Source organism: Callospermophilus lateralis, chromosome 10, assembly GCF_048772815.1.
Source record: "Callospermophilus lateralis isolate mCalLat2 chromosome 10, mCalLat2.hap1, whole genome shotgun sequence".
Taxonomy (NCBI): domain Eukaryota; kingdom Metazoa; phylum Chordata; class Mammalia; order Rodentia; family Sciuridae; genus Callospermophilus; species Callospermophilus lateralis.
Window position 1 is genome coordinate 66,268,652 of NC_135314.1, and position 13,880 is coordinate 66,282,531.

General features: G+C 29.8%; 1 protein-coding gene across 1 annotated transcript in view; it reads right to left on the minus strand.

The window, feature by feature from the left end:
- Positions 1-13,880, minus strand: part of Nectin3 (nectin cell adhesion molecule 3) — a 139,863-nt gene that overhangs the window by 56,250 nt on the left and 69,733 nt on the right. Inside the window, exons 6-7 of the mRNA XM_076867241.2 lie at positions 7,099-7,237; positions 4,538-4,622 (exon numbers count right to left, since the gene is read on the minus strand). Of these exons, the coding sequence (XP_076723356.2) occupies positions 4,538-4,622; positions 7,099-7,237 (224 nt within the window). The remainder of the gene's footprint in view (positions 1-4,537; positions 4,623-7,098; positions 7,238-13,880) is intronic.

A 13,880-nucleotide genomic window follows, 5' to 3' on the forward strand; every position in this document is an offset into this window, starting at 1 on the left:
TAAAAAAAAAGAGAGAAAACAGAGAGCAAGACTTCAGTTCAATATAAAAAGGAACTTAAAAACATATAACTAATTCTTAGAATATAGTAGATTATAGTTGTTGATCCTCACTATATTAATTAATAAATTAAATATTATTCTTAGGAAACCTGTGAAAGCAATTCTACAATCAATGGGGAGAAGAAAAACCAAGAAAATCTTGGAAGGCAGAAACAGATACTGGAATTTTCTTCACTTAATATCAAATTGTATCAAAAAGCAACAGTTATTAAAATAGTGCTATCTTGGTTTAAAAAGATAGAAACAGCAATATAACAGAATTAAAAATTCAGAAATAGAATACAGATAGAAATTTACTTTAGGATGAAAGTGTTAAATCATGAAAAAGGACTAAAAATCCAATGGTATTTGAACAAAAGCCTATCTCATTGGGGGAAAAATGAGTCTTTACTTCACATCAGAAGCATAAATAAATATCAGATTATTTAAAAAATAAAACTGTTAAGAACGTTGTAAGATATTTTTAAGTATCTTAGATTGAGGAGAGAGGAGACTGAAAGGAAGCCTTTTTAGACAAGATACAACTGCCAAAAAATACCAGGAAAGAGAGAATCAGATTTTGACTCCATATATGACACTATGAAATTTAAAAATAAGAGATAGATGAAGAAAAAAGACCTATGTATATCAGAATCCCTAAGAAAAACAATAAGCAAAGTTCAAAATATAACTGAAAAATGAAAAAAAAACTGATACAAATAGGTAGTTCATCAAACCACAAATAGGTGATTATGAAAAGATAAAAGATCATCAACTTCATCCAGTAATCTACAAAACTTAAATTAAGCTACTTTTTCAGTTATCAAATTTACAACATAAAAAGGAAAACTGAAAACAGTATTAATGAGGGAAATGGGTATTACTAACCATAGTGAGAATATATAAATTGGTACAGGTAGTTTTGTTGATAATATGTCACCTATTTAAATGTAAACAATTTTAATTGTAATTCTGTTTCTTGGCATAGGTTTTATAAATATATGTATGTACACTATAAAGCACATAATAAAGTACTTCAAAAATTGTAACCAAAAATAGGCAAATCATTGGGTTATTTGTAGTTAATGTGACAGACTATTATTTCAGGCATGAAGAATGAAATAATTCTCAAACTTGAAAGTGCATTAAAATACACTCAAATGCCCATTGTTATCAATCTCAAAGTCCCTGATTGAGTAAACCTGAAACCGCTTATGATTCTTCATTTGTAATAACCCAGAGAATTTTGATAATGCTGGCTACATTTGTCACTTTTTGAAAAATACTAATGTCTAATGTAAGACATATTAAGTAGGAAAGCAATTTCAACAAGTTGTATTCTGTGACTTTATTAATGTTTTTTAAAAAATATATTTTTATATGTAAATATAAACAATACATTTATGAAAATGAATTCATGGGAAAATGTCTGGGAGGATAAAATTTATAATAGTAGTGATTTGGGGGCAAAAAATTGAGATCTTTGGGGATGGGGGAATGAAATAAAGGACTTTTATAGTTGCCTTTATAAATCTGATTTATAAAATATATGATTTTATTTTTGTACCAAGAATATTCTTATGTCTGACCTGTATATGTTAGAAAAATGAAACATCATAAAAAGGTAAAATACTTTTTAATGTCATGAGTTCATATTTGTTTTCAAAATGATGGTTCACTTTTATAGGATTATCAACTATTAAAATGACAAGCTGGTGGTATTTCTAAGCACTCTGTTCCTTCAGGTAAGGCATTTCATTTCTATTTCCTTGCATATGCATGTCTTTACTCCAGATATCTTTTCTAAAATATGACAATAGTTCCAACTCAAGAAAATTGCCTCTTCACAATACAAGGCTTTATTTTCTTGACTTAAATTTAGAGGAAAAGTTCTCAGGGATGAATTTTGACATTATCACTACAAAAGCAATAGTTAACCAGAGAACAAATGTAGGTAGGGAGGAATTGCTTCTCTCTCTACTTTCCCAAGGGAAACCACTGATGAGACAAACAAATCAAAGTTTCTTCCTCAAAGACATGGTAGCATTTGGGGAGCATGAGACCTTGGTCAATAGGCTAACTTTAAATAGAAATTACTTCATGAGTTTAAAATGGACAAGTTATCTAGTAAAGTGGAACATTACTAAGGAATTTATTATTGCAACATGCTATCACTCCATGGAATTAATTGGACAATAATTATATACTTACTGATTTCTTGGTAGCCAAGAACATTATGTATATTTTTCATTTTGATATTAAAAGATTATTTAAGAAACAAATACAATATATGGCATTATAATGCATGAGTCATGATAAATTATCTGATTAATGAATAACTAGCCTAAATTTTATTCCTAGATGCTTTGTAGAATTAAGAATAAAAAGTAAATTATTTATTTCATGTCTAATTCAACTTCTCACTCTGTTAGGCAATATTTTATAGAATCAATTTTATATCTAGAGAGGAAAACATTGTTTAATCATGTCTTCAACTGTTTAATTTTAGTTGAAGAGAAAAAAAAATCACAATGATACTCAATTGGGACTCTGACTCCCTAGGTCTAGTGTTTGTCTACTGCAGGTATGTACCTATCAATTTTCTTTCTAAAAAATTATTTTCATTACTTTTTCATATAACTCTTCATTTGTACCCAGGTTTATGCCTTTTAATATACAACTTACTAATCATCAAATTACTCAAATCTGAGTAATTTATCCCATTTCAGAATTTCCTTCAAAACTGATCCATCCAGGAAGCCTTCTCTTGACTCTAGCAATACTAAAAATAGCCGTCTAAACCACTGTCAACTGAGTTGACTTGAACATCATTCATTCTTTTTTTTTTTTTTGAGTGAGAGAGAGAGAGAATTTTTTTTAATATTTATTCTTATTCTTTAGTTTTCGGCGGACACAACATCTTTGTTTTGTATGTGGTGCTGAGGATCGAACCCGGACCACACGCATGCCAGGCGAGCGCTCTACTGCTTGAGCCACATCCCCAGCCTGAACATCATTCATAAATATGCTTCCTTTTGTGCTTAATTAAGCAGTGTCTATATAGAAAACCTATTTTCTTAACTAAAACTGAAGACACATGATCTAAAAATATTTTTTCTCCATTTGGAAGCTTTTGTAACTATTCAATTTGAAGACAATATCAATTTATTTATAAACAATTATTTTTACTGACTATTAAAATAAAATACAATTAGGATTTTCCTAAAATATTCCTAATGATATTCCAGAAAAAAATAAATTCCTAAAACTAAATCTAGAAACCCTCCATTTACTTATTGAATAGATTTATTGTGGGTAGAAGATGAGTATTGTTCTGCAGCATTTAACAGCTCTAGTTAAGAACCTTATTGACATTTCAAACTATTTGTCACATTCATCTGTTTGCCAAGAGATGTGAAGCTACACTCTTTTGTAAGAAAAGAAATCTGAAAAGATGATGTATCTTCATCCTCAAGACACTTAGTGTAAGATGTTCCCACTGACAATGGTTGTGAATGCTCCTTTCGTCCCCTGATTGGACAGTAGGCTGCCTATATGGTCAACAAAGGAACAGAGGCTCAAAATATTCTGGCAGGTATATTATTTGGAGTTGTCCCACCAAATTAAACAAACTGATGAGCAAATTAATTGCTTTTTTCAGGATGAACATATAGGTCATATTTTAAAAGGATAATATTACAGACTATTCCCAGAAGTAAATACTTGATAAGGATTTAGAATCCCAATATACTATGAGAAAAAGACAAAAGAAACAAACAACAACAACAATAATAAAACACCTAAATCTGAGAATAAGAGAATTCAAATATTTGGTTTAAATTGTGCCAAATGCTAAGGAAAAAAGATTCAGGCAGAGAATGCATGAATGAAATCTGTGAATCTAAACTTTCATATGAATTACCTGTAAGCTAATTCCAAAACAAATGCTAAAAGTTATAACAAATGTAGCTTGAGGATCAAAATTCACACTTAGAATTTTAAACTGGAATACAAACCTTTCATTGCCAAATAAAAGAAAGCTAAAATTTAGACCTTGACCATACTGAAAAAAACAAAAGTAAAATACAGTACTCCAAAGAGAAGCAGCTCTTCACCATACTTTACCAAAGACATTCCATTTTTCTACTTTTTATTCCATATAAAAATGCCAATTTTACAATGAATCTGTATGTCAATAAAACTTAATAGTAAGTCTACCATAAGGTTTTAGCAAAAAGCACTCAATATATTGTTGACTAGTCTTAATTGGCTATAATTTTTCTTACTAATTTGTAGACATAATTTGATTCTCCAGATATTTTAGAGTAATGATTAAACATAAAAACTGATGAATAATCATAAATGATATGATAATCATAAAGGATTATGCATCATTATGCAATATTTCATGTATAATGACTATTCAATATTTGGGAAAAAAACAGAAATGACTTAGGCTTTTTAAATTGTATTTTAGACTGAGTAATCATAAACATACCTGATATACAAGGTCTTTTTGAGGCAAAGGTGGGGATCTTTCTTCATACAAAGGCGGTGGTTTATGTGTGGGTGGAAGATCAATCCTGCATTAGAAAGGTTAAAAATGTGACTGCCATATTTAGCAAAACAAAGGAGGCAGAAAAAAAATCAAAGTTCTCACAAGTCTAGGGGATATTTTCCTCATACTATAAAAAATTATTATTCAATCTTATGTGTTTAACTCACTTCTTATTTTCCTTTAACGTACCAAACAGAAAATGAAAGTAATCATTAATTTTAATGTTTAGGACAATTTATTCATATTTAATTTAAGAAGCAGCTCAAGTAGAATAAGCATTTTTGAAAGTTACAGTTATGCAAGTAATCTAGTACATGACCAATTTACTTAACTATTGTTTTCACATTGACTATCTCTGCATTTTAAAGATAATCAAACAAATATGTCATTACACTTTCCTCTAGATTATCATACAAAGTGATTTAAAACACTTCATTTTAAAATAATGCTGAAAAAGGTTTATATTGTATTTTGGAAATACTTCCAAGTCTGACTTTCAAAAGACCTCCTTACTCTTAGAATATACATCACACAAATCAAGATTTTTCAGTCTACAGACCATAATCAATCTTGCCACCTGAAACAAAGAAAGGGACCAATATATGCTTAGGAAATGAACTTGTGAACTAAAAACAGATTTAAATATATCTTGTAGTTCTTTATATTTTAGAACATAATTTTATATATATCTTCATGCTTTTAAAGATCATATATTTTCAGTACTTGTAATTAGTAAATAAAACATAAGACTGACTATATTAAAGGATGAAGGGAATGAAAGCTATAGATAGATACTGAAGTAATAAATTCTCTGTGGTTTAATAATTTCTCACATGGGCATAAAATAATATACTTAATACACAAATTGTTAAAAATAAAATATTTAAGTAAATGTATTAACCTAATAATAAATTGTTTTTGAAATTATAGAAAAGACTGTGATAATTTGAGAACAAAGGTACAGTATGCTAGTCATTCTCTATTAAAGAAATCGTTTTATGAAAGCTGTCACACTGAAAGAGCACTTCACTGTTATTTATGTAATTTTATTTTTTCACATAATGAAAATCACACCAAATTCTTAGCTCCAAAGTATCAAAGGCCAAACTGAGGATTACAAAGGTAAAGTTACTTTTTCATAGTCAGACCATCAATTTGATCAAGGCAGAGCTGAAACTGACACCCTGGTATCTTCAATCCAAAAAGAAAAGAGGGGTAATAGTGCCAGATTAGAGAAGCAGATAATATACAGTGCATTTTTAAAGATAAAATGAATTCATCCTTTAAATGCCAGTCTTATATCCTTAATACAAACATAAATAAACAGCAGAAGATTTAATGTTAGCCAGGTATGATGTGCACAGGTGTAATGCTAGCTACTTTCAAGCCTAAGGCAAGAGGATTGCAAATTGAAGGTCAGTCTGGGGAGCTTAGTAAAATTGGACCTCAAAATAAAAGAAAAATGGTGAGGGGCCTGAGGGTGTAGCTAGATACATAGAGAGCTTGCTTAGCATACATGAAGTCCTGGGTTTGATCCTCAGCACTGGAGGGAAAGGGAGAATGCCATTTGTATTGACCTGTACAGTTCATAAAACATTATCTTATTCTATTCCCATTATAACCATGTAAAGTAAGTAGAAAAAGTATTATTCATAGTTCACAGGTAAAGCAACAAAACTATTGATAGAACTGAGAATGGATACATATGTCATTTGATTCTGCAACAAGGTGAAATTTCTGTTTTATCAAACCATCTCAAAGATTAGGCCCAGAATGTTGCTTGTTCCTTGAATTAAAACATGTATATTTTATAATTCACCAAAACCAAGCATTTCTCTTAATAAAAAAAAAAAAACTTCAAAACTTGATGTATTTAACGACTCTTGGTAGATGAAAGCTATACCTTTATATAATACAGACATACACAATCTGAAGAAGTAAAAAATTAAAAGTTTCTAAGGTATTTTCAAACCTTTAACTAGTACTTCATCAAAGGCCTGCATTTCTATTCAGAGGATAGGCAACATAAAGTATCAATGTGTAGTAGTGTGGAAAATGTCTAGTACACACTCTGGGTAAAAATGTTGTTTAATTTATTTTTCTTTTTCTTTCTTTTTTTTTTTTTTTTTGAGAGAGAGAGAAGAGAGAGAATTTTTTAAATATTTATTTTTTTAGTTTTCGGTGGACACAACATCTTTATTTTATTTTTATGTGGTGCTGAGGATCGAATCCAGCGCCCCGTGCATACCAGGCGAGCGCATAACCACTTGAGCTACATCCCAGCCCCTTAATTTATATTTTTATGGGATTCCTTGATGTTGTTCACTTTCTAAAATGTAGTTTAAGATGCCTTTTGAAACCACTGCTGTATTTAACAAGTCTTAGATTATTCTAACTTCTCTCCCTTGGACACTTTAAATACATGCAGCTGTAAAGGCAGATATAAAGACTAATGCATAATGAATAGTGATAGTAGAACACAGGCAAAAAAAGTTACCTACACTTTGTCAAGATAGGATGGTCTCTTTTTCCGAGGAGTGAGCAGCACAGTTACAAAGACTGCAATGATGAAAAGGGCAAGGACAGCTCCAATGACAGCTCCAGCTACAGCTATGGAAGAGGTCTGCTTAAATGGAACATCTGTAAAGTAACAAAAATTAGCTATTCAAAACATTTAGTTCTTGAAATTACATACCTTAATTTCTAAATTGTGCAAATGCTATTTGATTGAAGTATGGTATCCAACAGTCAATTTATAGGACCCAAAATTCAATTCATTAGTTTGAGTACCATTCGGTTAACATCCTTTTTTCTTCCTTATTAAGCACCCCAGTTTTGCTTTTTTCAAATTATGAATAGAATATCCCCAATAGATATCAACAATTAATCTATTTTTTTATGGTCAAATGTCTGGAGGAGAAAAAAATATGAAAATAATTTTACACTCTTACTCTAAAAGGTGATCAAAAATCAATATTCTTTAAGAGTCAATCAACAATACATACATTCACCATTTTTATTCTATTAGAATGAAAAAGAAACTATTATTAAAGAAACAAAAACCTTCAAGAGAAAAATATCAAAAAACACCACAGATCAAATGAATACAGTATAAACAGTGACAGAATACTAAAACATTTTTTAATTTTTTAATATTAATGTTTTAAAACAGGACTAAACATGGCAACAAGGGAAATTCTTTCCTATCTGGCTATTGACATAGCATATCACTTCTGAATATCAACTTCTCTTTCCCAGACTATATCACAAATTCTGTAAAAAAGAATATAATAAATGTATTTAGCAGTTAGCATTTCATACAATGTTTAAAAAATTAAATTGCTATATTTTTGAACTACAAAATGAGTCCACTAAGATTACTATAATAAACTATATTTTCAAATTTACGAAGTATTAAAGGACATGGCCAAACCATCAATCCTATGTATATTATTTTGACAATTTCAGTAGTATTAAATTCAACTAAATTTGTGAGGTGATTCGTAAGTTGCAAAAGTTTCTTCATATACATGATTTTGTTTTATCCTTCTAACCAATAAAAGATATTGAAAATAACATTTTATAAATGAAAAATACTGTGGTTCTAAAGTTGAATGATTTACCTATGATCATTGAGTCAATGAGTAGCAAAGAAAAAAAGAGTGGGAAGGGTACAAGTCTTCACCCTCATGTCCTTGTTTGGGGAATAATGTTTTCTTTTGCAATATCTAATGTAGACTTGCATTTTAGGCTACTTATTTGCTAATAAAAGCTTAGTTTTAACTTAAATTGATTTATTCACATATATTCTTAAACAATTTCAATTACTGTTAGGATCCAGATATGGGAAATTTAAATATTAAAGCACTGTAAGGATTGACTATTTCATCTGCTTAACACCATGTCATAGTCTTGCCATTTAATTATGTATTTAGAAGTATCTTCTATTTTATTGTGGCCACATGGTGTGTTAAATGGTCAAAAAGAACATTTTACTTTCCTTCCAATCATAAATATTTCTTCATAAATACTGACTTACTATTCTCCATTTATTTATTAATGTGCCATTTTTTAGCCTCACTCTAGATCTATTGTTGCTCATTAATCCCTAGTATTTCCATTTCACTATGGACTGGATGAGGAAAAGAAATGGAACGCAGTGCAAATTTACTCAGAACTTATTAATATTAAAGATTTGGAATGATTTATGAAAAATCTATCCTACATTTTCATTTTCCCCATCACATAAATTATAGCCTTATCCATTGGTCAGTTTTACCATTGATTGTAAAGGAGATGACTCTACCAATCTTTAATAGCTAAAATTGAGATTTTAATCTACAGGTCATAATTGAGTTTTCATCAAACTTCATATCTTCAATAAAGGATTTCACTTAATCTTAGCAATAATATGAACTTTAGAAATGCATTGCAAGTATAAAACATAATCATGTATACTTTAATGTCCAAATTCCCAACCCCAGATACAACATTTTAGTATTCTGAATATTCGAATATATATTATTTTTAAACATTTTAATTATTACCTTGTTATCCAATTCTGTCACATTAGTCTTATCATTTCTAACTCGAGGCGTCTACAGCTGAGAGTTGACTCTATGTATACTACTATACTACTGTATTTCCTTCTATCTTAATTTGGGCTTTTTTTCACCTAGTTCCATTTAGTCTTTATTCATATTTATCCTCTCTTTTGCATACCTCCTCTTAATATCATAACAGGATGTTAAGTGCTGAAATGAGCAAATGGAAGAAAATTAAGGTATGAATCCATTCATCAAACAGATAATAGGGGTAAAATTTGTATTAAATATATAATGGGATATATTACATATTTCCTTTTAAGACTCTTTTACTAATTGAGAAAGGTAAAGATGTAGTATATTTAAGAATATTAAAATTTGAAGGACAGCAGTCAATAAATACAGTATGAAATGCAAAGAGGTAAAAAATATCATGCGTTCAAATCACAGGATTTTGATGAAAACTGAGAACTTAGTCACCACACTGCCACTCCAACATCCCACTTAAACACACATATACCACATATATAATTCTAAAAAAAAACATGACAAGGAAAAAAATCAAACATGTTAATTTATAAGTTAGCATTATTAAATGCTAAGCTACTTTACTGATGGCTGACAAGAAGCAACATTACCACCACTTAAGATGTTCTTAAAGTCTAATAATATTTATAAGTAAAGGAAAATAAAAGGACAAAAGTGTTACATTGACCATGAAAACTGATGCACACATCTCTAAAAAGAGTAGCTTGTTGCTATAATAGTAGCCACAATATTCAATGACAACTCACCTCCAAAGAAAAATAGCATTCCCTGATAACAAAGGTATACCACCTATAAAAGATATCATGTATATAGCCTCTAGAAAAATGTTCAAAACCAATTACAAATCATACTAAAAAAATTACACAAAGAACATTACTTTTTGGAAAAAATATGCACATGGCAAATATAACAGACATTAAGGCTTTCTTTATTAACACTGTAATAAAAAATGAATAGAAATGTGAAAGTTAATCAAGCATTATGTGCACATCTAATCCATCTCTGAAAGTGAGACAAGATATTCGTGTTTCTTTGGTTTTTTTGCAAAAACTTCAGTGATCACATCACACGATCCAAAGATTAATGCAATGACCTACAATCTGTTATTTGCTCCCATAACCACCCCCATTTTTTCCCTCCAATTAAATGTATAAATGTTGGGAATCCAATATGGAGCTTCCTGCATGCTAAGCAAGGTTATTGCCAGTGAGCTACACATACCAGTCCTTAATTCTTCATTTTTAAACTATCCCTTTAATTTTACCTTAATATGACATCTAAGCTTTTATATCCACACTAATTCTAATCTCTAATATTTACTAAAAATGTTCTATTTGATCAGGTAAGACTTCACAGTCTCTTATCCAACAAACTACTAAAAATCTATATGTTCCAAGCATTGTGCTAAGGGTTAGGAATGCAAGAATGAATCTTTAGGTCTTCAAAAAAGAAAAATTCCCAAAGTGAGGTCACAGAATGCATGAAATATGCATGATCCAATCAAGTAAAGAAATTTCACTGCTTATATTTAAAAATAATCCAATAAACTCAATATTCAATAGTGCACAAGAATTGGCTCTGACAGCAGCACTTGGTGGATGGGGCAGATGTTTTACCTGCCACACAAAACACCTGCAGTACTGTATGGCGGAAATGGTATGGGATACTTAAAAAAAATTTTTTTTTTTACGTAGTTACTCCTTGAGTTGGATTTTCCTTCTCATATACATACATCTTATGACAGGAGAGCTCAGCTGAATTAGCTTATTCTTAAATTTAACAAACAATTAAAATGTAAAGGAGAAACTATATAGGTGTTTCATGTGAAAGAAAAACACCTGACACATGTACTACATGCGGTTATCAGTGCTAATCTGTTATATACTAGTAAGCACTGATTCATTCCTGAAAAGAATTGATATAATGAAGATAATACCAATACAGGTACACCTAACAAAAAATAATGCAAACACCTTACTCCTAACACAAACTTTATCAGTTACATTGTGAAATAAAACTATGGCAATCTAATGAGATGACAAATCGATTAAAAAATCAAAAACATCAGGAGATCAACTAAAATACAGATTTACATTTACTCATTAACAATAAACCTCACACTAGGGCTGGGGTTGTGGCTCGGCGGTAGAGCGCTCACCTAGCATGTACAAGTCCTGGGTTGGATCCTCACACTACATAAAAATAAATAAAATAAATGTAAGACACTGTGTCCAACTATATACCTCACACTAAACCTATATGGGCTGAAACAACCTAATGCCCAAGGTAACATGATTGTCATTAGCAAGGCACTAAAAAATCCAAAAACCTTGCACATAAAAACAAGCTCTATAAAGAGTCTAAAAAGAGGAGTTGGGATGTGAACTGTTGATGTTCCCAATAATATTGCTTCTTCTTTTTGAATCTAGTTAGGTTTCATAGGTAGCATTTTGGCTAACACACTTAACCAAGTATCAACATATATTATTTTTAAATCATTGAATCACAAAGTATAAAACCAAGAAGAAAAAACAAATGAAGCACAATCATGTGCTTTTCCCAATGTTTTTAGTAAGAAAAAAGGTTAATTTCAAAGATGAAAGACAGTTATTACCAAAATAATTAAGGTTTTATTATCGCTTTAATGACAAAACATTAATCTTAAAAAATTATTCCATCAGTTAAAATTGCCATTTTTATAATGTATATAGTCAAGTTGCTATAGTACCACAAATATAATTTAAGTATATATGAATTTTTAATGGAGAGTCAAAGTTTCCACTGATCTAGAAAAGATAAGCAAAAACTAGAATAAAATGATAAAATGTGAAGTGAGTTGTAATGAATGGAAGTTGATACAAAGGATATAGGCAGCAGTTACTAATTCTAAGAAGAAACTTTCATAAATCTATTATTTGAGCTGGACTTTGAATATGGACTGGTTTTCCAATGTTCAAAACGGAAGTAAAAGAAACATTTGGTAGGACATAATATCAAAGCACATGGTATGTTAACAAATATAGACATTGAGAAAGTTCCCTGTTAATTGCCTAAGCATTGACTATCAAATGGCTGCTAATATCAAAATAAAAAAACTGGCATTAAGTGCCTTCTAGTTGAAGAATATACACCACCTTTTAAGTAATCTTGGCCAAAAATAAAATCTGAATCTAATTAAAAACTACAGATATTTCTACTAAATTATGGAAAATGTGGAGAGGCATATTTTCCCAAATTGGGAAAGTGTAGGGAAAATGCAGCAGTTTATCCAACAAATAAACTACAAGGGAAAAACATGGGGAGGGAGGGGAAGTAACACATTTCTAGCAACCACAATATATGCAGGTATACCTAACAAAAAGTAATGCAAACACCTTACTCCTAACACAAACTTTATCAGTTAAATTGTGAAGTAAAACCATACCAATCTAATGAGGTGACAAATATGATTAGTGAGTGTTTGAACACTCACTACTTGCTATTAAGGTATTTAATATAATAATGATACTATGGTTAATTTCTCAACAGTCATTACCTTTCTAGGGCAACATACTGATTTACTATACTAATGAGGGAATGGCAAGGAGATCATGGCTAAAGGTTTAAATGAAACAAAACTGATAGTAAATTTTACAATAATTGAAATGAGAAAAAAGTTAATTATTCTCATTTTTGTATAATTTTCTATAATAAAATTATAAGTTATTCTCCTAAAACTCACTTGGTTGGCTTCATCCAAGTGCCCAGCTAGAAGGAATAGCATTATTAGCTAAAAGCCATGTGAAATAAGATTATTCCAAAATTGAAACACGTTTTACCCTTTCAAAATGAAATGAACATGAATCACCAAGGTTCTTTAGGAGTCCTTTCTTTTCTCTCTCTCTATATAAAAATATATATATATAATCTATCTCAAAAGCTTTTGTACAACTATGTTTGGTTTCAAATCTTGATGGGAACATATCACCACTCAGGTCAAAGTAGGTATGTACTTTAAAAAAATAAAAATCACTTCATGGCTTTTCTTTAAATAATAGAAGAAATCAGAAGACTTTTTTTAAAACATAAAAATTTGTATTTTGTGGAAACTATTTTCTGAAGACTCTTAGGAACAAAATTTTACTGGCATAACAAGAGGGAACACAACAATCCAATTTGTATGTTATTTAAAAAATGGCTTCTTGTTCTAACATAATGTAAAGTTTAATATATATATATATATACATATATATATATATTATAATTTTAAAATGTCAGAAATAGGAATCAGGAGAAACAATTCTAAACAATGACATTTTTAATCAAAAACTGTTCACAAGCAATATGTAAATATCACTAAATAGCAACATAAATACCATTCAAAATATATTAATTTCAACTGAAAGCCAATACAGTAATCCGTCAGTATCCACAGAATTAGTTCCAGGATCCCTGATACCAAAATCTGGGGATGCTCAATTACTTGTAATTTAGTATCTGCATATATCTTCTTTTATAATTTAAATAATATCTAGATTACTATTACCTAATGACATGTAAATAGTTGTTATATTCTATGGTTTAGGGAGTAATTACAGGGAAAGTAAAAATGGTACATGTTCTTTACAATTTTTTCAAACATTTTTGAATGCTACTCATGAGATCATATATATATGGAATCAAATGGTTAAAGTCAAATTTTAATGACTGTA